The sequence below is a fragment of the Cololabis saira genome, chromosome 20 (assembly GCF_033807715.1).
Source record: "Cololabis saira isolate AMF1-May2022 chromosome 20, fColSai1.1, whole genome shotgun sequence".
Classification (NCBI taxonomy): domain Eukaryota; kingdom Metazoa; phylum Chordata; class Actinopteri; order Beloniformes; family Belonidae; genus Cololabis; species Cololabis saira.
Genome location: NC_084606.1, coordinates 38,536,150 through 38,563,649, shown reverse-complemented (window position 1 = coordinate 38,563,649; position 27,500 = coordinate 38,536,150). Strand labels below are relative to the sequence as shown.

The following is a 27,500-nucleotide window of genomic DNA, read 5'->3' as shown; positions in this document are numbered from 1 at the left end:
AAATCATTCACAGATGTCAGGAATAAAATCAGGAAACATTTGCATTTTCATAGCTTTGTAAAATCAAGGATCTCATTTCTCACCCTTATCATAATCAGAATCAGAATCAGGTTTATTTGGCAGTTTAAAGAAACAATGTATTTGACTTCGGATACACCGGCGGCGACACAGATGGTTTTATGCGCCTGTTTTCCAAGGGTAACGCTGGGATAGGGGAGGAAAAAAAGCATGTTCACACTGTGTATAAATACGCAGTGTCAAGGTGCAAAAACACCTGGGCACACAAAAGCAACAACATCATGACAAGACTTGTATGTGGGTGTGGGGGAGGGTTACTGGGGGGGGGGGGGGGGGGGGGGGTCCCGGCACGGTGCATCCCAGTTCCTTCTTTCCTTCCTTCGTTCTTTTTTCCCTTCCTTCCTTCTTCCCTCCCTCCATTCCTTCCTTCCTTCTCCCTTCCTTCCTTCTTTTCTCCCTTCTTTCCTCCCTTCCTTCCTTCTTTCCGTCCTTCCTTCCTTCCTTTCTCCTTTCCTCCCTTTCTCCTTTCCTCCCTTCTTTCCTTCCTTCCTTCTTTTTCCCCTTCCTTCCTTCTTTCCTCCCTTCTTTTCTACCTTCCTTCCTTCTTTCCTCCCTTCTTTCCTTCCTTCCTTCTTTTCTCCTTTCCTTCCTTCTTCCCTCCCTTCCTTTTTCCTTCCTTCCTTCTTTCATCCATCTTTTCTCCCTTCTTTCCTTCCTTCTTTCCTTCTTGTCTCCCTTCCTTCCTTCCTACCTTCTTTTCTCCCTTCCTTCCTTCGATCCTTCCTTCCTTGTTTCCTTCTTTTCTCCTTTCCTTCCTTCCTTCCTTCCTTTGTCCTTTCCTCCCTTCTTTCTTTCCTTCCTTCTTTTCTCCCTTATTTCCTTCTTTCCTCCCTTCCTTCCTTCTTTTTCCCTTCCTTCCTTCTTCCCTCCCTCCCTTCCTTCATTTTCCCTTCCTTCCTTCTTTCCTCCCTTCCTTCTTTGTGGGAGGGAGGGAGGTGTGGTTATCAGTAAGTGAGTGTGTGAGCAGTAAGTCTGTGAACTTTGGCCCAGAGCTGCTCCTCAGCCGTTGTCCTTGATGTTATCAGACGGCCAGGTACAGTTCTGATCCAAGTCCACTGGTGTCCTGGGAAGGGGAGGGTTATTGGGGGAGAGAGCGTCTTGTTTTTATTCCACCAGGGAGATTGTGACTGGAGCAGCCTGCCAGGCTGCTCTGTCAAGGTCAGATGATAGAATCAACAATTGTATTGAAAAAGAAAAGGCGGATTCCTGGAATTTTCCATCTGTCTTAAATCTTTGGTTCATCAATGGCGACTCCAAACAGACGAATTTGTGATCAATTCCCGCCAAGCCGAGCTTCCAACTTCTCCAAGGTCTTTTCCATCTTGCCAATAAGTTCAAAAACAGCCGCTGGCCTGCGATTTTGCTCAAGAATCGCATCCAGCTTGCGGTTTTGCTCCCCCAGCGTTAGAGTCTGAGTGTTGGTCGTAGAGCTTATCCCCTCAGCCACGTCCGGCAGCTCAGAAAGGGCCAAAACAGCTGTCGACGACTTACGCGTTTGTCGATAAACGAGGAATCCACCAACTCCAAAAAGCAGAAATCCTGTTATCATTAATTCAATTATGAAGGCATCTTCAACATCTTCGACGGACAGAATCGACAGGCACATTGTAGTGAATGAATGTTCAGACTGGAGCCACACAACCACCAGGAAACAGGATTGCAGTCAATCAATTGTCGAGTTTATTTGAAATTCACAAGGTGAATGTTGGGTTAGTGAAGTTTCAGGATGATTGCCATGGTTCTAAAATAAAGAAAGAACAAATTAAATTCTCTTGACAAATGAAATCAATTCACTCTTAAAGCATGTTGAAAAATGACCACAAATCTCTCCAATAACCAAAACATGATTCTCAATAGCAAACTAAATTGGATCAAATCTATCCATTCTTCGTGTCAGAGACACTTTAACTAAAAGGAATATAAAGAAATTACTTACATTGGAGGTAAAACCAAAATACTCATGGCAAACACCTGAAAACCCCTCAAACACTCAGTCAAGGTGTGAATGTTTGGAGACAAAGAGGAGGAAGTTCTTCAGACCTCTATTTATAAAGGTGGGAGGTACCAAACAGATACTGAGCCACCACTGGGTGTCTCCTCCTAGTGGAGAGGAGGGAACATGACCTGACAGTTTCTTACAGCCGCCCCCGGATTTGTGTAGCAAATACGTTTCCTCAGGCTTCATCAATGATTTCAGGCAGTGGGATCAATCTAGATACTGGACGGAGGTATTCTCGGCCTTGGATAATGACCTTAGCACTGCGAACTCTTCCATCCTTTCCAGGGCAGGTTTCAGTTATCCTTCCAATAGGCCATGATGCTCGAGGATACTGGGGGTCAATTATAAGTACAACCTGACCTGATTCAAGGTTTTTCTTGTCCGTCTCCCATTTTTGCCTGGTTTGAAGGTTTGGAAGGTAATAGCGAATGAAGGCTGTCCAAAAATGATCAGCCAGGATCTGACTGTGACGCCATCTTCGCCTACCGAGGAGCTCACTTGTACAGTAGATTGCCTGAGGAAGAGAGGAGTCGGGCCGCCCCATCAGCAACATATTTGGTGTTACTGGGTCTGGATCAGCTAGGTCAGAGGAGATGTATCCAAGAGGTTTGGAATTCAAAATGCCCTCAACCTCAATGAGGACTGTGTGTAGAACTGTCTCTGTTGTTGGTTGGTTTCCTATAGCAGCGTTGAGGGCCAATTTTATGGATTTTATCTCTCGTTCCCAACTTCCACCGAAATGTGGGGCAGATGGAGGATTGAACTGGAAGTTCACATGTGTGTGGGCCAGTTGCTGCTGCAGGTCTGGTGCCATGGCCAAGAATGCATTTTTCAGCTCTACTTCTCCAGCTCTGAAATTAGTCCCACAGTCAGACAGGAGTTCAAAGGGTTTTCCTCTGCGTGAGACAAATCTTCTGAATGCCATTAGAAAGGTATCTGCATCCATACTGTCAAGCAACTCAAGATGTATACAGCGTGTTGTTAAGCATTTGAAGAGTATGCCCCATCGCTTCTCTGTGCGGCGGCCAATTTTCACATTGAAAGGTCCAAAGCAGTCCATGCCTGTCGACCAGAAAGGGGGCTTGAAAAGTCTAAGACGGGCTGGAGGAAGGTCCGCCATTTTGGGAATGACTGGGTTGGCTCTCCATCTCTGACAGTCCTGACATTGGTGTTGATGCTGACGAATGGCTTGGCGACCATGCAGGATCCAGTACCTGCGTCTAACTTCCCCCAGGACACGCTCTGGGCCTGGGTGGAGCAGTTTCTCGTCATAATGTCGTATGATGAGTTTGGTTATGGGATGTTTAGGGTCCAATATAATCGGATGGATGTTGTCGTGGTCAAGGGTCTCCACTCTCCGAAGTCGACCACCTACTCTGATGAGGCCAATATCAGAGTCATATTCTGGAGACAGGGGGAGTAGTTTGCTACCCTTTGATATGGATTTCCCGGTTTTGAGGGCATTGACTTCATCAGGGAAGCACTCTATTTGGGCCCTTTGCAGAAGGTGCTTCTCTGCCTTTATATAACTTTGAGCTATGTTTGGGTTGGGATCTGCCACCCCTTGAAGCATATTCTTTGTTTCCTTCATCAGATCATCCCAACTGCTGTACTTGTTCAGATCGTCAGGGTTTTTAATGTCATCTGACTTTCCTACACCGCAGAACATGGACTTCCTGAGTTCCTCAACCGGCTCCGATTCAGCTCCGCCACACGGATTGGCTGGCCAGCTGTCAATATTCAGCAAAAGGAATGGAGGGCCTTTACTCCATCTGTGTTGCTGGGAAAGCTCTAGGAGTGTTTTGCCCCGTGTCAGGTAGTCAGCTGGATTATTCTCCGAGTCAACATATCTCCAGTTTGATGCGTCAGTCAGAGTCTGAATCTCTGCTATTCTTGTGCCGACAAACACCTTATAACGACAGGAGTCAGATGTTAGCCATGACAGGACTGTTGTGGAATCTGTCCAGAGATTCACTGACTGCAGTGGAATGGTGAGTTCAGAACTGAGAAGGTTAGCCAGCTGGGCACCGGAAAGGGCTGCGCATAGTTCCAGGCGAGGGATAGATAGTTGGCGTTTAGGAGCTATACGAGATCTGGCCATGATGAAACTGACATGGGTTTCGTCATGCTGATCTTTAGTCTGAAGGTAGGCAACAGCACCATACACACGTTCAGAGGCATCGCAGAATACATGCATATGGGATTCTGAAGTGGCTGCATTGGTACAGGGGGGCAGATAGCAGCGAGGAAAGTGAATATCAGGTAGATCCTTCAGTTCCAGTTCCCATGCTTGCCATTTATCCAGTAAACTATTTGTTTTGGCTGTGTATAGGGTTTAGTTGACATTTCATCAGATGGCAAAGGGATTTGGTGCTCTCTATGAGAGGTAGACAATGATGGTTTTGGTGAAAGGTGGGGCTCTGTTTGGCGAGTAGGGGTAGATGGCCTAGGTGATGTTTGAGACAATTCAGGGGTAGCCTCATTAGTGGTAGGCTGGGTTGAGTCTGTTACACCTTGGGATCCATCCATGTACTCAGTAGAAGTAGCCTGACCTTCATTAGTGGTTCCATCATTCCATTCCATCAGTTTATTGCCATCAGCCATTTTGGGTCGCTGTGTGGTGTGTGGCTCAGTCTCCGGCTCGAAGGACCATTTGTAGTGAATGAATGTTCAGACTGGAGCCACACAACCACCAGGAAACAGGATTGCAGTCAATCAATTGTCGAGTTTATTTGAAATTCACAAGGTGAATGTTGGGTTAGTGAAGTTTCAGGATGATTGCCATGGTTCTAAAATAAAGAAAGAACAAATTAAATTCTCTTGACAAATGAAATCAATTCACTCTTAAAGCATGTTGAAAAATGACCACAAATCTCTCCAATAACCAAAACATGATTCTCAATAGCAAACTAAATTGGATCAAATCTATCCATTCTTCGTGTCAGAGACACTTTAACTAAAAGGAATATAAAGAAATTACTTACATTGGAGGTAAAACCAAAATACTCATGGCAAACACCTGAAAACCCCTCAAACACTCAGTCAAGGTGTGAATGTTTGGAGACAAAGAGGAGGAAGTTCTTCAGACCTCTATTTATAAAGGTGGGAGGTACCAAACAGATACTGAGCCACCACTGGGTGTCTCCTCCTAGTGGAGAGGAGGGAACATGACCTGACAGTTTCTTACACACATGATCCTCCAATGCTTCCATGAGTCCATCACGTATCCGGCAAAAAATGTCCCGTCGGGGCAGGAGGGCTCCCTTGTCCCCCGACTTCTCGTCGCAAAAATTTGGTCAATTGTGCTGAGAGACCAGTTAATCAATTCAATGATAACAAGAAGAAGAGGATGAACTGTGAGGTAAGACAGCTGATTTGTGAAAAGACTTGATTGATCCATGTTCTCGTTGTCTAGCATAAGAACTTGTTAAAGATGCCTGAACAGACATAATTATTCTTCAATTTGTTCTTGTGCAAAAAAAACAAAAGCCACAATATTTCATTTCTCCAACGGTTAAATTTGTCTGACATTATCATTCCACCAGCATTCTGTTGTGTGAATTAAATCCTGCAGAGGCGTTGCCGTCTGCACCGATTCCTGATGACAGCAGAGTAAGCTGAACTGGCATGTGCAGTTTTATAAGAAAATGAAATGACTCCAAACTAACTGCATTAATCATTTATGAGCATTAGACAGGTGATGGTTTTTTCTGTTCAGAGCGAGTCCAACCGCTCGTTGAAAACATTTTTTTATTTGCCTTCAGCATTGGTGATGTAATATTTAAAGCTTCCTTGTCTGTTGATTAAAAACGAATATACACAGGACTGTCTCAGAAAATTAGTATATTGTGATAAAGTTCTTTATTTTCTGTAATGCAATTAAAAAAACAAAAATGCAATACATTCTGGATTCATTACAAATCAACTGAAATATTGCAAGCCTTTTATTATTTTAATATTGCTGATTATGGTTTACATTTTAAGATTAAGATTCCCAGAATATTCTTATTTTTTGAGATAGGATATTTGAGTTTTCTTAAGCTGTAAGCCATGATCAGCAATATTAAAATAATAAAAGGCTTGCAATATTTCAGTTGATTTGTAATGAATCCAGAATGTCTGACATTTTTGTTTTTGTAATTGCATTACAGAAAATCACAATATTCTAATGTTCTAATATATACAGGTATATATATATATATATATATATGTATATATAAATCTTAGTCTGAAACCCTATCTGTAACTTTTTGGGGGGTTCTGTAATTTAGCATATGGAGATTTATATGGACAGTATCAGTGTAGAGGTGCACAAAAGAACAATAAAAAACTAAAACAGCACATCTACAAAAACAATTGTGTTGAGTTGAGTTGAGTTGAGTTATACTTTAATGTCCACTAGGGAAATTTCTTTTAGGCATCAAATACATGCATAGCGTATAAAAACACATACAATCAACACATACAGGCAGCAACTTAATGACATTAAATGCGTATGTATTGCCTGTGTTGAAGTCCAGCAGCCTGTGTTGATGCTCCTATTCCGACAGTTGTGTTATTGGACATTAATAAAAGCATTTGCATTCAGCCGGCGTGCAGAAATCAATTCTCCTCATGTCAGCTGTGTCCCCGTCAGAACTGCTGACGACAGGCAGCGACCGGCCACCTACGCACATCAGAGCAGAGGGATGGAGCGCTGGCGTACGCGCCAGTGCCACACCAGCCCTGATTATCCTGAAATATGGAGGTTTTTTCTCAGACTAATTGAAATGTTGCTTTTTTCAGTAACCATTCAGCCTTTTCTAAAAAATCACACCCAGTCGTGTAACGGTGGCGGAGCTGATCACCACAGAGGACGAGTCTGCCTACGGGTACAGAAGCTGACGGAGTGATTGCACTGATTCAAAATCAAAAGAGCTCATAAAAGAATCCATCCACCACTACTCATGAACAGTGTTGTGCTAGTTACTGAAAAAAAGTAACTAGTTACCGTTACTAGTTACTTCATTAAAAAAGTTACTCAGTTAGTAACTCAGTTACTTAGACCAAAAAGTAATGCGTTACTATGAAAAGTAACTATTGAGTTACTTTAAATAAAAACATTATTTTAAATGCTCCATTAATCCCCTCTAGCTTCATTTCAGCAGGTACTGTATGGATTTACATTGTGCCTTGTGTTCTGCATTCTGATTGGCTAAACAGTCTCCCCGCTTCTTCACTTCCTGTATCAATAACGTCGGTTGCTTAGCAACAAGTTGAGAACGGCCAATGAGCTTCAGCAGCAGCTCAAGAGCGGGAACTTTGATGAATCGTTCATTACAGTCTCAGATATAATCAATGGTGTCGGTTTATAAGAATCTTTTTGCCCAGAAGAAAAAAGAGCAACAACAATGACCCATAACTATTTTCTTCTCTGGTAAAAACACTCCTGCACCGCGGCTTTAGGAGAAAAAGACGCTACAGAGTCGGGATGTAGCGGCTCAGAAGAGCAGTGGAATACGTGCGAGGCGGGGATGATCTCTGCAATTTGAACCTTCTATAATAATTGTAAAAAGAATTTCACTTATCACGGGTTCTTTTGGGAACGTAGCCCCCGTGAAAAACCAGGGATTACTGTAATGACAATCAGTGTTTCGGCTAGAAAAAATTGGCACCGGACAATGTGACCGGCAGAGTTTCAATTTACCGGACAAATGTTTGAAATTCCGGTCACATAGGCTATATGAATTTATTGAGGTTAAAAATAAATCATATGCAGTAGTACGATATCAATGCAAGTCATTTAATAGTATTTTCATTGAAAAACAGGGTATTTAAAATAAAATAAGTCCCGTCAATTGACTCGCGAGCGTAACTTCAAAAAATAAATAAATATTGCAGAAGCTTGCGCGTAACCTACGGCGTAAGGTACGCGGCGACGCGTACTCTACGCCGTAGGCTCTGCGTCGGTGCGACGCGGAACCATAAATCAACGCACACGTGGATGTCGGCGCCGCAGCTCCGCTTCCTCCGGGGCTCGGCGTGTCCCTCCGCGGTACTCCCGGGGACCCTAGTCCCGCAGCACCAGTGAGTATTTTCACGGGACATTTTGACCGGAGAGATTATAAAATACCGGACTTCGGCATATTTTACCGGACAAAGTCCGGCAATTACCAGACAACGGAAACCCTGATGACAATATCTCCACGCTGTGAAACTCTCCTTCTCTTGGTTCGCCATGACCGTCATGTTTTTGAATGCACACACACTACGTTTCCTCTGGTCTCCGCGTGTGGGGAAAAAAGCTTCACTGTATCCAGAAATAACGGAGTAACTCACCGTTTGGTAACGGTAACTGCGTTACTGAATTTAAAAAGTAATGTGTTAGAGTATTAGTTACGGCAAAACTAACGCGTTACTGTAACGCGTTACTAAATAACGCGTTAGTCCCAACACTGCTCATGAATGGAGAGAGGGTAGAGAAAGTGCCCTGCTTCAATTTCCTGGGCACGCACATCTCTGAGGACTTCTCATGGCATTCAGGTTTTTAAAAACCCCAATATGAGCCCTGGGTTACTCCTTTTAAAACCCGAATATTGGGTCATGTAAACGCCAAACAGAATATCCCCATCAAACGGAACAGGAATTAGTTTTCTGCACATGTTCTGTTCACAAGGAATCCTGGTCTTTTCAGTCCAGGAAGTTCTTATAAACACGGAGAAACCAAGACCAGGAGGAGACTAATCACTTCATAAATGTAATGAAGGATATGAACATTTCAATTCAATTCAATTCAATTCAATTTTATTTATATAGCGTCTAATACAACAAAAGTTGTCTCCAGACGCTTTACAGAGACCCAGAACATAAACCCCCGAGCAGTTATTACATAAACAATGGCAGGTAAAAACTCCACTAGTGGGAGAAAAACCTTAAGCCAAACAGATGCAAGAAAAACTCCCCTTTAGGAGGGAAGAAACCTGGACCAGGACCTGGATCATAAGGGGGTAGAAACCTGGACCAGGACCTGGATCATAAGGAGAAACCTGGACCAGGACCTGGATCATAAGGAGAAACCTGGACCAGGACCTGGATCATAAGGGGGGACCCTCCTGCCAGACTGGGGGGTTGGGGACGGCAACAGCACAGCAGGCAGGTGGAAGCAGCAACGGGGTGACCAGGGGTGGGGACCACAGGCCACATTTCTGCATTTGTAGACGGTAGAAAGTACCGGGATAGAAGATTTACAAGAAAGTGAGAGAAAAGTTGCACGAAGCAGCATTTGTTTTGAATTTGGATACAGGAAGAAGAAACAGAAATGACCGTAATTGCATCATCACGTTCTCCGTGCGTCGCTGGTTTGATCCAGATATCCCAAATGATTAATCACCATGTAAACGGAATATTCCCAATGTTTCAGTAACCGGAATATTAGCAATAACCAGGATTTTGACTGCATGTAAACGTAGTCAGTGACTAGGGAAGCAGAGTGCAAGTTGTGACAAGAACTATACTGAACTCTGCATTGAAACCGGCCCACAAGTACAATATAGCACTAATGTGCAACAAGTGTGTTGTCATCAATGTTTTATTGCACCTTTAAGGTGTGGGCCGAGATAGGGGCTCAAGTTTGATATAATATGGCCTATATTTTGATTGATTGATTGATTGATTGATTGATTGATTGATTGATTGATTGATTGATTGATTGATTGATTGATTGATTGATTGATTGATTGATTGATTGATTGATTGATTGATTGATTGATTGATTGATTGATTGATTGATTGATTGATTGATTGATTGATTGATTGATTGATTGATTGATTGATTGATTGATTGATTGATTGATTGATTGATTGATTGATTGATTGATTGATTGATTGATTGATTGATTGATTGATTGATTGATTGATTGATTGATTGATTGATTGATTGATTGATTGATGTTATTATTTCCGTGTCATGCACATGAAGTGCCCAGCCCGAGTGGCTTACAAGACAGCACAAAAAGAAAAAGGAACATAAAGCAAATGAAAGCCAGACAACAGACCCTGTACCAATTAAACATTTAAACAATCCTGACGCTTTCTCCAGGCTTCAGAAACAAAATGAAGTTAAACAACCCGTCCATTCTATCATGGTCAGAGCAGCAGAACGTTTCTGGGTTTTTAACAGACATTTCAGTAAATAATGGAGTTCTCAGTTCATCATACAGAGGGCAATATAACAGAAAATGTGATTCACTTTCCACTTCATTAAGTTCACATAATTCACACAACCTTTCATCTTCGGGAATGTTTTTAAATCTGCGACTTCCAGATTCCAGGGAAGGATTCCTGTTCTCAGCTGAGCCATTAAAGACCTTTGATTTCTTGTTAGGTTTGCTTTAACAGAAGGTTCAGGGCCATAATTGTGCTTGATTTGGATGTATGTTCGTAATTTGGGCTTAAACTAAATATAATTTAATCATTTTGTCTCAAATAAAGCAAATAACTTATCACTAATTGAAGTCATTGAACAGGTTAAGTTATTAACCTGTTCATTAGTTATTAACCTGTATCATTTAATCATTTTGTCTCAAATAAAGCAAATAACTTATCACTAATTGAAGTTATTGAACAGGTTAAGTTATTCCTAAACATATACTGTAATCCAACCTCTTCAAATAATGCAAATATTTCTTTAGCCCATGGCGAGCCATTTAATTTACTCCAAATAAAAACTTTCTTATTGACCCTCTTCTGGCATATTAAGTAAACGATTCCACAATCTAATCATCTCATATTTACGTCTTATGAACCAGGAACCATGTCGCCTTGAACGGCCAGAATCGGAGCAAATTTATGAACCCCCAAGAAACAGAGCAGCTCTGTTCTCTATAGAATCTGCAATCTTAGACTCCTTATATATATTGTGTGTGTGTGTGTGTGTGTGTGTGTGTATTATATAATCTATCTAATAGTATGAAATCATCAATCCAGAAGTCACCATGGCAGCAACATAAACCCGTGTTAGAGGGTAATGAACTGTGGTCGTACCTGACTCCTGAACACGTGCTGACGGCTACCGAGGAATCAGGATGTCCTCTGACACGGCCGTGGTAAAAACAGTGGTTCTGAAAGAAGAGAAAATCATTACAATCAGCACTTTAACTTTGATTACAAATGCAAACATACTTCAAGTGTACAAAGACAAACGGACCCGTCTAACTTAACTGTTATGAGATTACTCAAACTTTGAGTTTCTGAAATGATTTCATCACACTTGCAACAAATAACCAGGATTTAAAAAAATATACACGGGGGGTCGAAGAGAACCAAAGAATCCACACTGCCTGAAACACAACACCGTGTTATCTGAATAAAATGCTTGTTTGCACTTCTTTGTGAAGAAGGATGAATGTCATCTCTAGAGGGTTTTGGCAGTGCACCAGTTTTTATTCACCAGTTTTCACCAGTTAGACCGGATTTAGATAGAAGTAGAAACGCTGCAGTCAGTCAGAAACTGTCCTTCGACCAATGCAAGCAGGTCAACCTGATGTCACCAGAGGTGGTAGTAACGAGTTACAAGGTGGTAGTAACGAGTTACATTTACTCCGTTACATTTACTTGAGTAAGTTTTGGGAAATGTTGTACTTTTAGGAGTAGTTTTGAATCACTGTACTTTTTACTTTTACTTGAGTAGATTTGTGAAGAAGAAACTGTTCCTCTTACTCCGCTACATTAGGCTACGTTGAGCTGTTACTTTTCTTATTATTTAAATATATAATTTAAAAGATTATTTAAATTTAAGCTATTTTTTATTAATTTTCATTTATTTTATTATTTTATTGATTTAATTTGCCTGAAGATGATTATTTTGTACTTTTGTCTGTTTGAATGGTTGTGTTAAAATAAATAAATCAGACGTTACTCAACAGTTACTCAGTAGTTTTTTCACCAAGTACTTTTTTACTTTTACTCAAGTAATTACTTGGATGATACTTTTTACTTCTACTTGAGTCATATTATTCTGAAGTAACAGTACTTTTACTTGAGTACAATTTTTGGCTCCTCTACCAGCTCTGCAAGTCTGAACCCCAGGGTTGAGCTCATTTCCCCCCGGGGAAAACTACAGAAGTAATGAGGAAGTTCTTCTCCCTGTGGGCCAAAAGAATCCCTGTTAATGCTGGAAGAGGATTAACCACCTCAAGGATGAAATTATCCCTGCATGTTGATTGACAATTCAAAAGTGTCCGTCAGCTCTGTGAAGCGTGTAATTAGGTATTTCATTTGAATAGCAGTAGCAACAGTAGGTGCTCTGTTGGAGCCAACGTACCAATCTATCGTCAGTGAGACCTTTCCCCACCAAACCCAGCAATTCATCTAGCAATTCATCTAGCTACATGTTCAGGATGTAACATGGATACTGTCCAAGGTAGCTGGCATGCTTGTGAAGCATCTTCAACATCCTCCACTGACAGTATGGACACTAGGGCTGGGCGGTATGGAATAAAAAATGTATCACCATAATTTTACCGTTCACAATTTACCGTCAACAAAATTCTCCACGGTAAGAATTTGTCATCTCGCGGTAAAAACAATAAATTCCTGTTGATGATGTTTTTGTGTAAAACTGATTTTTGGTTCTGTGTTAAATCCACGCAGAACGTACGTGAAGGAAGGAAGGAAGGAAGGAAGGAAGGAAGGAAGGAAGGAAGGAAGGAAGGAAGGAAGGAACGAACGAACGAAGGAAGGAAGGAAGGAAGGAAGGAAGGAAGGAAGGAAGGAAGGAAGGAAGGAAGGAAGGAAGGAAGGAAGGAAGGAAGGAAGGAAGGAAGGAAGGAAGGAAGGAAGCATGAAGGAAGGAAGGAAGGTGGAGGAAGGAAGGAAGCAGGAAGGAAGGAAGGAAGGAAGGAAGGAAGGAAGGAAGGAAGGAAGGAAGGAAGGAAGGAAGGAAGCAGGAAGGAAGGTAGGAAGGAATGAAAGAAGGAAGGAAGGAAGGAAGGAAGGAAGGAAGGAAGGAAGGAAGGAAGGAAGGAAGGAAGGAAGGAAGGAAGGAAGGAAGGAAGGAATGAGCCAGAAAGAAAGAAAGAAAGAAAGAAAGAAAGAAAGAAAGAAAGAAAGAAAGAAAGAAAGAAAGAAAGAAAGAAAGAAAGAAAGAAAGAAAGAAAGAAAGAAAGAAAGAAAGAAAGAAAGAAAGAAGGATAAATTCCCGTTGATGAGGTTTTTGTGTAACAAACATGGCGGATCTGAGAGTGTGATAGATTTATAGTTACAAAGATGGAGTTGAATTGGTATTTTTTTATCATCATTTTTATCGTTATCGGGATAAAGGCCAGAAATTATCATGATACATTTTTTAGTCTATACCGCCCATCCCTAGTGCAGAGACAAACTAAAGCTTCTCTCACTCTCATTTTTTAACTTGATATCAAACACGAGCCACAGACCCAGCAGCACATCTATCATCTCCTCCAGGTTCTACATCTTTAGTGTTGTCTTCTTCCTTTAGATACACAATCAAATACGTCACAGCAGCTTCACTCCAACCTCCTACTTCTGATCTGGGTGTTGAAAAGAAACGAGGGCGAGACGAGTCGCGCTGAGTAGGTACCAGTGTAAAAGTAGGTACTAGTGTAAAAGTAGGTACTAGTGTAAAAGTAGGTACCAGTGTAAAAGTAGGTACTAGTGTAAAAGTAGGTACCAGTATAAAAGTAGGTACCAGTGTAAAAGTAGGTACTAGTGTAAAAGTAGGTACTAGTGTAAAAGTAGGTACCAGTGTAAAAGTAGGTACTAGTGTAAAAGTAGGTACTAGTGTAAAAGTAGGTACTAGTGTAAAAGTAGGTACCAGTGTAAAAGTAGGTACCAGTATAAAAGTAGGTACCAGTGTAAAAGTAGGTACTAGTGTAAAAGTAGGTACTAGTGTAAAAGTAGGTACCAGTGTAAAAGTAGGTACTAGTGTAAAAGTAGGTACTAGTGTAAAAGTAGGTACCAGTGTAAAAGTAGGTACCAGTGTAAAAGTAGGTACTAGTGTAAAAGTAGGTACTAGTGTAAAAGTAGGTACTAGTGTAAAAGTAGGTACCAGTGTAAAAGTAGGTACTAGTGTAAAAGTAGGTACTAGTGTAAAAGTAGGTACTAGTGTAAAAGTAGGTACTAGTGTAAAAGTAGGTACCAGTATAAAAGTAGGTACCAGTGTAAAAGTAGGTACTAGTGTAAAAGTAGGTACTAGTGTAAAAGTAGGTACTAGTGTAAAAGCACCAATACTGTAGCTCAGCACACTGAGATAAACTTCTTATTTTATGTATTTGGAAAAACATCAGTTAGAAAAAAACTCTTCCCAAAACTCTACAAGAGGGGATGAAAGTCCCAGTTAGAATGACTCATAGAGTCATAATATCCACATTAATATGAAATATACTAATTAATCGAACTAGTTAAATATAGTGGTTAATCCACAATTCTTTTATGTATTAGATTGTGGAGCAAATACTTACTCAACTGAGAAACTGCTGAGACATGAAGCTTTTCTTTGGCCTCTAGCGGTTCAAAGACAACAAAAGAAGTTCTATTCTTACATACCCTGATGGATGAGTTCATCCAATGATCAATTACCAAGAGACACCACTTTGCAAATGCTTTCTTTGTATAACAAGACCTACAGTAAGTGGGTCTGACAAATATCAATGCCCTGTGGAGAACAAGTGTTTATGCAATACATTTTCCTAAAGCAAGGAAAGGAAATATCCCCTCTGACAATCTGGAACATGTAGACTGTCCAGACTGTTTTCTGTACTCTGGAGAATAGGTGAGGCCGTAGGGCCTTTTGATTCACTCTGAAAGCAAAAAAGTACAAGCTGAGGACATTCATGTCATGAAAACCAATCTCCTGTTTAGGCCATTCCTGCAATTCTGTCAGGGTTTGACATTCCCCCCAGTCTTTGAGTTTCTGTTTTGCCCCGCCTGTGTCCCATCTGCCCTGATTGTCTGCACCTGTGTCTCGTTATCCCCTGTGTATATCTGGTCTTGTGAATCCCTTGCTCCTTGTGGTTCCGTACTGTGCTTCCCTTCATGTGTCTTGCCTGTTTTTGCTCCAGTCTTTTGATCCCCGTTTCTGTGAGTTTTTATCCTGCTAAGCAGCGCTTTGTTTTTTGGTTCTTGCCTTTTTGTTAATAAATCCTTGTTTTTAGAGAACTCCTGCCTCCGGCCTCCCACTCGCTCTCCTGCATCTGGGTCCTCACCACACCAGCCTGACAGAACGGAACCACCAGTATGGACCCAGCGGGAGAGAGTTCCGCCTTCTGGGACTACGTGTACCGGGAGGCGGAACTCACTATTCCTGGTTGGCGGCACCCGGATGAGCTGGAATCCCCCTTCTGGGGAACACTGGCTCTGGGTGGGCCCAGGAGCATTCAGGCTCTGGAGCGACGCCGACGACGGCGTCAACGCCAGCCAGAGCTAGCCGCTGTTCTGTGGTGGTCGTGGACGCATCAGCCCCTGCTCCGGTGATGGTCCTGGATCCCCCGCAGCCAGCACCACAGACCCGGGTCCCCCCGCAGCCAGCACCACAGACCCGGGTCCCCCCGCAGCCAGCGCCACAGACCCGGGCCCCCCCGCAGCCAGCGCCGCGGACCCGGGCCCCCCCCGCAGCCAGCACCACAGACCCGGGTTCCCCCGCAGCCAGCGCCACAGACCCGGGCCCCCCCCGCAGCCAGCGCCGCGGACCCGGGTTCCCCCGCAGCCAGCGCCACGGACCCGGGTTCCCCCACAACCAGCGCCACAGACCCGGGCCCCCCCGCAGCCAGCGCCGCGGACTCGGGTTCCCCCGCAGCCAGCGCCACGGACCCGGGTTCCCCCGCAGCCAGCGCCGCGGACTCGGGTTCCCCCGCAGCCAGCGCCACGGACCCGGGTTCCCCCGCAGCCAGCGCCTCGGACCCGGGTTCCCCCGCAGCCAGCGCCTCGGACCCGGGTTCCCCCGCAGCCAGCGCCGCGGACTCGGGTTCCCCCGCAGCCAGCGCCTCGGACCCGGGTTCCCCCGCAGCCAGCGCCTCGGACCCGGGTTCCCCCGCAGCCAGCGCCTCGGACCCGGGTTCCCCCGCAGCCAGCGCCACGGACCCGGGTTCCCCCGCAGCCAGCGCCACAGACCCGGGCCCCCCCCGCAGCCAGCGCTGCGGACCCGGGTTCCCCCGCAGCCAGCGCCACGGACCCGGGTTCCCCGCAGCCAGCGCCTCGGACCCGGGTTCCCCCGCAGCCAGCACCTCGGACCCGGGTTCCCCCGCAGCCAGCACCACGGACCCGGGCCCCCCCGCAGCCAGCGCCGCGGACCCGGGTTCCCCCGCAGCCAGCACCTCGGACCCGGGTTCCCCCACAGCCAGCGCCACGGACCCGGGTTCCCCCGCAGCCAGCACCTCGGACCCGGGTACCCCCGCAGCCAGCGCCGCGGACCCGTGCCCCCCCGCAGCCAGCTCCAAGGACCCGGGTACCCCCACAGCCAGCGCCGCGGACCCGGACTCCCCCGCAGCCAGCGCCGCGGACCCGGGCACCCCCGCAGCCAGGGCCGGTCGGCCCAGTCCCGAGGTCGGCCCCCAGAACGTTGGCCGTGTGTTGGCCTGGTTTTTCCTTGTTTTTTGAGAACTCCTGCCTCCAGCCTCCCACTCTCTCTCCTGCATCTGGGTCCTCACCTCACCAGCCTGACAAATTCAAGCAGTGCATTTAATAAAACCAATCTTTTAGTTTGCTCAAACTCAATTTGGCCCACAGTCCCGCTGCACAGCGCTCAGAGCTTTGTTTCCTTCTAGGACAAAGACTATCTAATTAGGGCCCGAGCACTTACAGTGCGAAGGCCCTATTGTATCTGTAGGAGTTCTCGTTGTTTTTATTTTTTTTCCGACTAAAGGCCTACAGGCCTGGTAATAAATTTTATATTTAATGGTTTGCATTAATGGGCGTGGCCTAATGGCTCAACAGCGCCCCCCGGAAAACATTTTGCCTCAATCCCCACAATACGGTTTGACGTACATGTACGAAAATCAGTACACACCTGTATCATGTCGCAACTTGACTTGAAATTGACGAAAGGTTATCATGGTCCGAACATATTAATCTTGTCAACAACAAAGTATTGAACTCAATCGGTATCATCAGAAAAATGAGTGCTTTTATATCGCAGAATTCTTTAAACATACTTTATTACAGTTTAATTTATCCACATCTCAGCTATTGTAATATTGTTTGGGCCAGTACTTATCCTTCTAATTTACAGAAATTATTAATCACTCAGAAGAAAATGAGCCTCCTTCTCTAATAATTTGTCTCCATCTGCCCCTCTGTTTAGGAAACTTCACATATCGTCAGTATATGATATAAACATACTTCAATCATGCATATTTATTTATAAATGTATCCATCTTTCCCACTTGCTTTCCAAATCTTTTCATGAATTCTTTACAGCCAACTCTGACACAGTAACAAACTTCATCCCCCTTTTTGTCGCTACACACACCCAGTTTTCTTTTGCTTCTAGAGGCTCCTTAATCTGGAATTCCTATCAGTTCATTGTTGAATCATCCTCTTCTATCAAAATGTTTAAGTTAAGACTTAAAAATATTCTGTTAAATCAAGACTCTTAGGGCCTGATTTACTAAAGGTTTGCGTGCGTAAAAACGTGTGCAAACTTGACATCACCCGCAAACCAAAGTGGAAGCTGATCTACTAACAGCGTGCAAAGAGGACTGCGCCTCTCAAATGAGCAAAATAGCACACGCTGTTCATTTAGTACTTTTGCCCTGATGAATAATCAATATGGGGCGTACCCGCCTATAAGTGCCTATTTTCTGCCATATTTTTTGAATGGTTTGACATAAAGAGTCATGGATGGTGTCCGTTTTCAGTCCTTGATCTTTATTGGTGAAAATTGCACGCGCGAGGTCCCGTTCATCGCTGCTTGCAGCTTTAATTATGCTTGTTTTATTTATGTATGTTATTATTTTTACTTTAAATTCAACGCAATGAGTGGCACAAACAAGACATATAAAGATGAGTTTAGGAAGTCTTGAAGAGCATCTTTACATTAACACAAATTTCAATAGCAAAAAGAACGCCAGAACTTGGGTCATTGATGTGTTTCTTTAGTGAAGAAATATGCGCCTTTCTGCCTCTCTGTTGATTCAGCAGGGGAGGTCTGTGGCTGTCTGGAATGGAGTCTGAATCGATTCCACATGCACAGTTTGAATTTTGTAATAGGATGATTTAGGAACATTTTCATTCTGTTTCAAGATGTATGTCCTTGTCCTTAACCCTTGGACTGTCTTCCGGTCAAAATGACCTAATTCTCCTGTCGTTCTTTCTTTCTTTCTTTCTTTCTTTCTTTCTTTCCTTCCTTCCTTCCTTCCTTCCTTCCTTCCTTCCTTCCTTCCTTCCTTCCTTCCTTCCTTCCTTCCTTCCTTCCTTCCTTCCTTCCTTCCTTCCTTCCTTCCTTCCTTCCTTCCTTCCATCCATCCATCCATCCATCCTTCCTTCCTTCCTTCCTTCCTTCCTTCCTTCCTTCCTTCCTTCCTTCCTTCCTTCCTTCATTCCATCCTTCTTTTCTCCCTTCCTTCCATCCTTCTTTTCTCCCTTCCTTCCTTCCTTACTTCCTCCCTTCCTTCCTTCCTTCCATCCTTCCTTCCTCCCTCCCTTTCTTACTTCCTTCCTTTCTTCTTTTCTCCCTTCCTTCCTTCCTTCCATCCTTCTTTTTCTCCCTTCCTTCTTTTCTCCCTTCCTTCCTTCCTTCCTTCCTTCCTTCCTTCCTTCCTTCCTTCCTTCCTTCCTTCCTTCCTTCCTTCCTTCCTTCCTTCCTTCCTTCCTTCTTTTCTCCCATCCTTCCTTCTTTCTTTCCTTCTTTTCATTCTTCCTTCCTTCCTTCTTTCCTCCCTTCTTCTCTTCCTCCTTCCTTGACCCGAAGACAGTACAAGGGTTAATGATGATCTCCTAGAAGTGTGTTTGGTTGCATTGCTTTCACAGACAACCCTTTTTTTTTAATAACATGTTAATATGGTTGAAACCTTGGGCACCGTGTGTGTGTAGACATCAGATATGTTTTCATGGTGTGAAGTCCATAAACACTTTAAAAGCAGTTCCAGTTGCTGTCTCTACCCTCATCTTTGCTTGTGTTATGTTCATTTGTATGACATTTTTCCTGTAAACCAAACCAAATTTGCTGATTAACTGAGTTCCTAAGCATGTGGCTACACGCTACAGAATATTGCTCTCTCTGCTTTTTTCTTTCTTGCAGCTCAACCAAGAATGAGCCAATATTGAGCACTGTAAATTAAAACAGGAATCGCTTATGTTACAGGTCCTTTAGGATGATTGTTTGGTTCGCATTGCAGGCAGTAAGTCAGACTTGTTCCCGGTGCATGTTGGACTCCGGCAGGGCTGCCCTTTGTCACCGGTTCTATTCATAATTTTTATGGACGTGATTTCTAGGCGCAGCCAGGGGCCAGAGGGGATCCGGTTTTGGAACCACAGGATTTCATCTCTGCTTTTTGCAGATGACGTTGTCCTGTTGGCTTCATCGGACCGGGACCTCCAGCATGTGCTGGGGCGGTTTGAGGCCGAGTGTGACGCGGCAGGGATGAGAATCAGCACCTCCAAAACCGAGGCCATGGTTCTCCACCGGGAAAGGGTGCCTTATGTTCCTGGCAGAGCTCTCCGTGCTCGGAGTGCAGGATTACACGTAGTTCCTAGAGGATCCAAATGTAGATTTGGAGGGCGGGCGTTCTGCTATCAGACACCATTACTCTGGAAACAACTTCCAATCTGGGTTAAGGAGGCTGACACCACCTCCACCTTTAAAACTAAACTTAAAACCTTTCTGTTTAGTAAAGCCTATAGTTAGTGTTAGTAAACCTCTAGCTGGTGTTGGTAAATCTCTAGTTAGTGTAAACTCTAGTGTGTTAGAGTCAGTAGTCATAGTTGCAGCTATAGAACAAGACTAGTCTCATATATAGCTTGGTGGTAGATATGCTGCTATAGGCCTATGCTGCAGGGGGGCACCGACATGATCCACTGGGCGGTGCCTCTCACCCTTCTTCTTTTCTCTTCCCTTCCTCTCTTCTCCATTTCCATTTTATTATAAGTATCTCATAGCTATCATTTTTGTCCATCGTTCCTGTAGTTTCTTGTGCTGGTCCCCCTTTTTTCTCTTTTGTGCATGTTTGCAGGCCGGAGCTTCGGAGCTCTCGTAATATTATTACTTTATTCTCGCAACATTATGACTTTATTCTCATATTATTATGACTTTATTCTCGTAATTAAAAAAAAAAAAATTTGTCTTAGTTTGGCCCTAATACTCCGTCGTAAGATTGAGCCAAGATTGAGAACTGTTAATCAAAACAGGAATGCCTTATGTTACAGGTCCTGTAGGATTATCCGCAGGCCTTCACTGCTATGACTTACCACTGAAGTGCCTAATTCTGTTGTTTGCGACTTACCGTGTAATTGTGATCGCTCACGGTCACTTGCTGCCCGTCTTCCGAGTAGTAGGTCTCTGTAAAGTCTGGAACCAGAAGCCCACTAGGGGAAAAAAAGAGAGGAAAGAAATTGATTACACAAAATTACATTTTTAAAAAAAGAGAGAAGGAAAAGTAGTGGAACAGAAAAAACTAATTCTATGTGTTGTATTATCGTGGCAATTTTCAGTAGGTTGGATTATTGCAACCACCAGGAAACTGGACCATATTACACCAGGAAACTGGACCATATTTCACCAGGAAACTGGACCACATTACACCAGGAAACTGGACCATATTTCACCAGGAAACTGGATCATATTACACCAGGAAACTGGACCATATTACACCAGGAAACTGGACCACATTACACCAGGAAACTGGACCATATTACACCAGGAAACTGGACCATATTACACCAGGAAACTGGACCACATTACACCAGAAAACTGGACCACATTACACCAGGAAACTGGACCACATTACACCAGGAAACTGGACCACATTACACCAGGAAACTGGACCATATTACACCAGGAAACTGGACCATATTACACCAGGAAACTGGACCATATTACACCAGGAAACTGGACCACATTACACCAGGAAACTGGACCATATTACACCAGGAAACTGGACCATATTACACCAGGAAACTGGACCACATTACACCAGGAAACTGGACCACATTACACCAGGAAACTGGACCATATTACACCAGGAAACTGGACCACATTACACCAGGAAACTGGACCACATTACACCAGGAAACTGGACCATATTATACCAGGAAACTGGACCATATTACACCAGGAAACTGGACCACATTACACCAGGAAACTGGACCATATTAAACCAGGAAACTGGTCCACATTACACCAGGAAACTGGACCATATTACACCAGGAAACTGGACCATATTAAACCAGGAAACTGGACCACATTACACCAGGAAACTGGACCACATTACACCAGGAAACTGGACCATATTAAACCAGGAAACTGGACCACATTACACCAGGAAACTGGACCATATTACACCAGGAAACTGGACCATATTACACCAGGAAACTGGACCATATTACACCAGGAAACTGGACCATATTACACCAGGAAACTGGACCATATTACACCAGGAAACTGGACCACATTACACCAGGAAACTGGACCATATTACACCAGGAAACTGGACCACATTACACCAGGAAACTGGACCATAGTACACCAGGAAACTGGACCATATTACACCAGGAAACTGGACCATATTACACCAGGAAACTGGACCATATTACACCAGGAAACTGGACCACATTACACCAGGAAACTGGACCATATTACACCAGGAAACTGGACCACATTACACCAGGAAACTGGACCATATTACACCAGGAAACTGGACCATATTACACCAGGAAACTGGACCATATTACACCAGGAAACTGGACCATATTACACCAGGAAACTGGACCATATTACACCAGGAAACTGGACCACATCACACCAGGAAACTGGACCACATTACACCAGGAAACTGGACCATATTACACCAGGAAACTGGACCACATTACACCAGGAAACTGGACCATATTAAACCAGGAAACTGGACCACATTACACCAGGAAACTGGACCATATTACACCAGGAAACTGGACCATATTACACCAGGAAACCGGACCATATTACACCAGGAAACTGGACCATATTACACCAGGAAACTGGACCATATTACACCAGGAAACTGGACCATATTACACCAGGAAACTGGACCATATTACACCAGGAAACTGGACCACATTACACCAGGAAACTGGACCATATTACACCAGGAAACTGGACCACATTACACCAGGAAACTGGACCACATTACACCAGGAAACTGGACCATATTACACCAGGAAACTGGACCATATTACACCAGGAAACTGGACCATATTACACCAGGAAACTGGACCACATTACACCAGGAAACTGGACCACATTACACCAGGAAACTGGACCACATTACACCAGGAAACTGGACCATATTACACCAGGAAACTGGACCACATTACACCAGGAAACTGGACCACATTACACCAGGAAACTGGACCACATTACACCAGGAAACTGGACCACATTACACCAGGAAACTGGACCATATTACACCAGGAAACTGGACCACATATTACACCAGGAAACTGGACCATATTACACCAGGAAACTGGACCACATATTACACCAGGAAACTGGACCATATTACACCAGGAAACTGGACCATATTACACCAGGAAACTGGACCATATTACACCAGGAAACTGGACCATATTACACCAGGAAACTGGACCATATTACACCAGGAAACTGGACCACATTACACCAGGAAACTGGACCATATTACACCAGGAAACTGGACCATATTACACCAGGAAACTGGACCATATTACACCAGGAAACTGGACCACATTACACCAGGAAACTGGACCACATTACACCAGGAAACTGGACCACATTACACCAGGAAACTGGACCATAGTACACCAGGAAACTGGACCACATTACACCAGGAAACTGCAGGGCTCCAGACTAACTTTTTTCACTAGGAGCACAGTAGCCCCTAACTGAAAATTTTTAGGGGCACAATCAGAAATTTTAGGAGCGCACATCGTTTATCGACACGCTAACCAAATTTTTACATTTCTACTACATTTCAGTGTATTAGTAATACGTATTTCATAATAGATTAATGAATTACCACAATGTGCTGTTTCAAATGCAGTGTTACATTTTATTGTGCACTTTTAAAGATGCCGCAACATAAAGTAAACTGACAGCACCATTGCTGTCATTATATATAAAAAAAACATACATTCACATGATAAAAAAGTGCTTGGTAACAAAGTGCTTAGTAACCTTTCAGCAATGAATTTAACTGTTAAACACAGTACTTAACAAATGTACAAATATTGGGGGTACTGGCCAATAACATTTCCCTACTTGTGTCTTTACTAAAACCCTGAACTTACACCAGTCGACCAAATTCACTGCCTTCACTCAAAGAACTAAGGATCTTACCAAGAAATGTTCTTATTTCTAACCTAAAAATGCCATTACACCTGATAACACACATCACTTAAAAGGTTAGGTGTTTTTCCCACGTGTTAAAATTTAACTTTCATTTGTGTCAAGCAAATTTTAAGTTCTAGTTACGTTTTAAGTTAGAGTTTTGGCAGTGTTCAGAATAAAATTATGAGACCTGCTGTATTGGAGAACATTTTCTTTTTTTTTTTTTTCTTTACCGGGTGAAGGCTGATTTATGGTTCCGCGTTACAACAACGCAGAGACTACGGCTCTGCGTCGATTTAAGGCGGAACCATAATTCAGGCTTTACATATCGGAGAACAACCAGAAGAATATAGAGTGGATTAAAAATAAAAGTTAAGCACTGAGCTACATGTGTCTCCCGTCTGGGCCATTGCAGACTCATGGCCTTAGCATGATGTTACTAAAACCAAACATACCCGCCGCCTCTTTCTTCTAACTATGTGCGCGCCGCGGCGGCAGCGTGTTGTGTCGTATTAAATGTGGTCCGGGCGTAATACCTGCTTTGAGCTGGTGAAATTAAACGAAAAAAATAAATAAATAAATAGATCCCCCAACTCATTCCCTTTCACACTCATTGGCCTGCAAATATGGGGGTTCATTGACACACCCTTTCCACGTTTAACGTGTAAAAAAAAAAAAAAAAAAACACTGGCAAATTTACTGGTCGCACGTGTGCGAGTGGACATGAAATTCAGTCGCACATACTCAAATTTTGGTCGCAAAATGCGAGCATTTGGTCGCAGTCTGGAGCCCTGAACTGGACCATATTACACCAGGAAACTGGACCATATTACACCAGGAAACTGGACCACATTACACCAGGAAACTGGACCATATTACACCAGGAAACTGGACCATATTACACCAGGAAACTGGACCACATTACACCAGGAAACTGGACCATATTACACCAGGAAACTGGACCATATTACACCAGGAAACTGGACCACATTACACCAGGAAACTGGACCATATTACACCAGGAAACTGGACCATAATACACCAGGAAACTGAACCATATTACACCAGGAAACTGGACCATATTACACCAGGAAACTGGACCATATTACACCAGGAAACTGGACCATATTACACCAGGAAACTGGACCATATTACACCAGGAAACTGGACCACATTACACCAGGAAACTGGACCACATTACACCAGGAAACTGGACCATATTATACCAGGAAACTGGACCCTATTACACCAGGAAACTGGACCACATTACACCAGGAAACTGGACCATATTACACCAGGAAACTGGACCACATTACACCAGGAAACTGGACCACATTACACCAGGAAACTGGACCATATTATACCAGGAAACTGGACCATATTACACCAGGAAACTGGACCATATTACACCAGGAAACTGGACCACATTACACCAGGAAACTGGACCATATTACACCAGGAATGAAATCATGAAATCTCTCCACTGGCTTCCAGTGAGACAAAGGATAGAGTTTAAAATCTTACTGCTGGTCTACAAAGACCTGAATGGTCTTGGACCAAAATACATACAGTACATTGTCTCTGTCATCTAAAGGGAACAGCCACTGTTATGTCACTCATTTGGAAGTGGGATCAACGCTTGGTCAAGGTCTGAGAGACAAGATTTATTTATGCAAAAACTATACTGATTGTGTTATGAGAAAATGGAAGATGTTGTATTCCTTAAGTGTGCATGTGAATACGGATCATTAAGGACATCAGTCCAGCATCCCCAACTTTATACAAGTGTAATATTTCTTTGTATGTTACAAGTTTCTCCCACAAAGAGTTATTGGGCAATTTTATAATCCAAGTATTAGCATTGATAACTTTCCTTAACCCTCCTGTTGTCCTCGGGTCACAATGTCCCGCCACTGTGTTAAAAAAAATCCATTAAACGATATTTTTTTAACTTGAAATTTAACTTCCCCAGCTAGGGCTAAGTGAGAGGAAGAGATGTCAGTTCTGCCCTCAAAAGAAGGACTATACTGTGTTCTGCAGGTGTAATAAATATATCTGCAAAGGCTGTGGACTTGCATACTGCCTTATATGTGCCAATTAGTTGAATGGGATATATTATATTTCATATTTTTGTATTGTACATTATCTAAAATTGTTCACTGGAGAGAAAAAAGAAACAGAGTCATTGGGATGAATAGAAATAAATTCAAAACTCCTTTTTGCAATTTTTTTTCTTTACCTATAGAAATACAAATGAAGAGGGAAAACTTAAGCATTCACGCATTTTGTGATGAATGACAAGTTGTTTCTTCAAGCAAGAGGAAATGTGGTGTTTAAAATTCAATTAAGGTGTTATAATGGGGGTTTACTGAAGACTGGTCATTTTGACCCGGCGGACATGGGGTGTATTCAGAAAATGAGGACAACAGGGGGGTTACTTTACTTTGAGACATTAACATCTGCACAGTTTCTGGCAGACACGGTGGCAAATCCACTAAGCCAGTTAGATGTTGCCTGACACGTAGAGATAAGAAGCAGATAGTGTAAGACTTTCAATCTTTTTCAGTCTTAAATTCAGTCACTAATCTTATGACTGTATACAGACAATCCACATAAAAATAGATGGTCTCCATATTCAGGTATTTTACAGAGACCAATAGTAGGTTTCTTCACCATTAGCATTTAATCTCAGAGTAATGGACGAGCTATTTACCCTCACGTTTTACCCTCAGTCCCAACCTGTCCACATGTGCTTTGTGGACTTTGTGGAGCATTTGACCATGTCCCATGGAGTACTTTATGGGGGGGTATCTGAATTCAGATAAGCGGAAGTTAATAAGATGGATGGACATGCACATAAGCCTTTGTTCCTACAAAAACTATCCCCTAGAACGGAGCGTTAACTGTGAAGAAAGTCCACAATCAGAGTTTTAATGGCATGCTCTGCTTCTTCCTTTGTTTGCTTGCATTCCCTGTATCTGTATTTATAACGCTTAATTAGAAAAGCTACAATCTCCTCCAGATGAAATGTTGCATCAGCATGACTGGAGTCTTTCATACTGATGACATTAAAAAACAAGGAGAAAAGAGGGTAAAACTTTACAAGAATGCCGTAATTCCATTCGTATCTAACTTGACTGATCCATTAGTTCCTTATCTCTTGCAAAAACAAAACAAACCAAAAAAACTAACTTTGACACAACAATGGGTTACTTTATCCACAGATATCTAGTGCTCTGTTCAATAATACAGGACTGTCTCAGAAAATTAGAATATTGTGATAAAGTTCATGCAATTAAAAAAAACAAAAATGTCATACATTCTGGATTCATTACAAATCAACTGAAATATTGCAAGCCTTTTATTATTTTAATATTGCTGATCATGGCTTACAGCTTAAGAAAACTCAAATATCCTATCTAAAAAAATTTGAATATTCTGGGAATCTTAATCTTAAACTGTAAGCCATAATCAGCAATATTAAAATAAGAAAAGGCTTGCAATATTTCAGTTGATTTGTAATGAATCCAGAATGTATGACATTTTTGTTTTTTTTTTAATTGCGTTACAGAAAATAAAGAACTTTATCACAATATTCTAATTTTCTGAGACAGTCCTGTATATATTAAACAACTACTCTCAGGAATGTGATGATTTTAATATTCATATGTTTTCAATCGGTACAGGACTCTAGATACAAACCTTCTCTCCTGGTCACATGCGGTACTAAGCAGGCATTTATGAAGGCTCATTAAAAAAGTGCTCAGGTCTTCACGTTACTAAATAATTACCCAAATACGCCCAGCATTTCTCTCTTACTTGAAGCATGGGTAGCAGAGCGAGACGGTGAAGCTGGGTTTAACTGCAGGGCTGCTTCCAGGAACACCAGTAATGGGCTCTCTTCTCTGGGAGGGGGAGAGCAGGCAGGCC

At 43.0% G+C, this 27,500-nt stretch overlaps 1 protein-coding gene across 1 annotated transcript in view; it reads right to left on the bottom strand.

Annotated features, from left to right (window-relative positions):
- The window catches only part of LOC133420881 (disintegrin and metalloproteinase domain-containing protein 19-like), a 203,996-nt gene that overhangs the window by 75,003 nt on the left and 101,493 nt on the right, over positions 1–27,500 (bottom strand). The window contains 2 exon segments of the mRNA XM_061710762.1: positions 11,099–11,175; positions 20,512–20,593. Of these exon segments, the coding sequence (XP_061566746.1) occupies positions 11,099–11,175; positions 20,512–20,593 (159 nt within the window).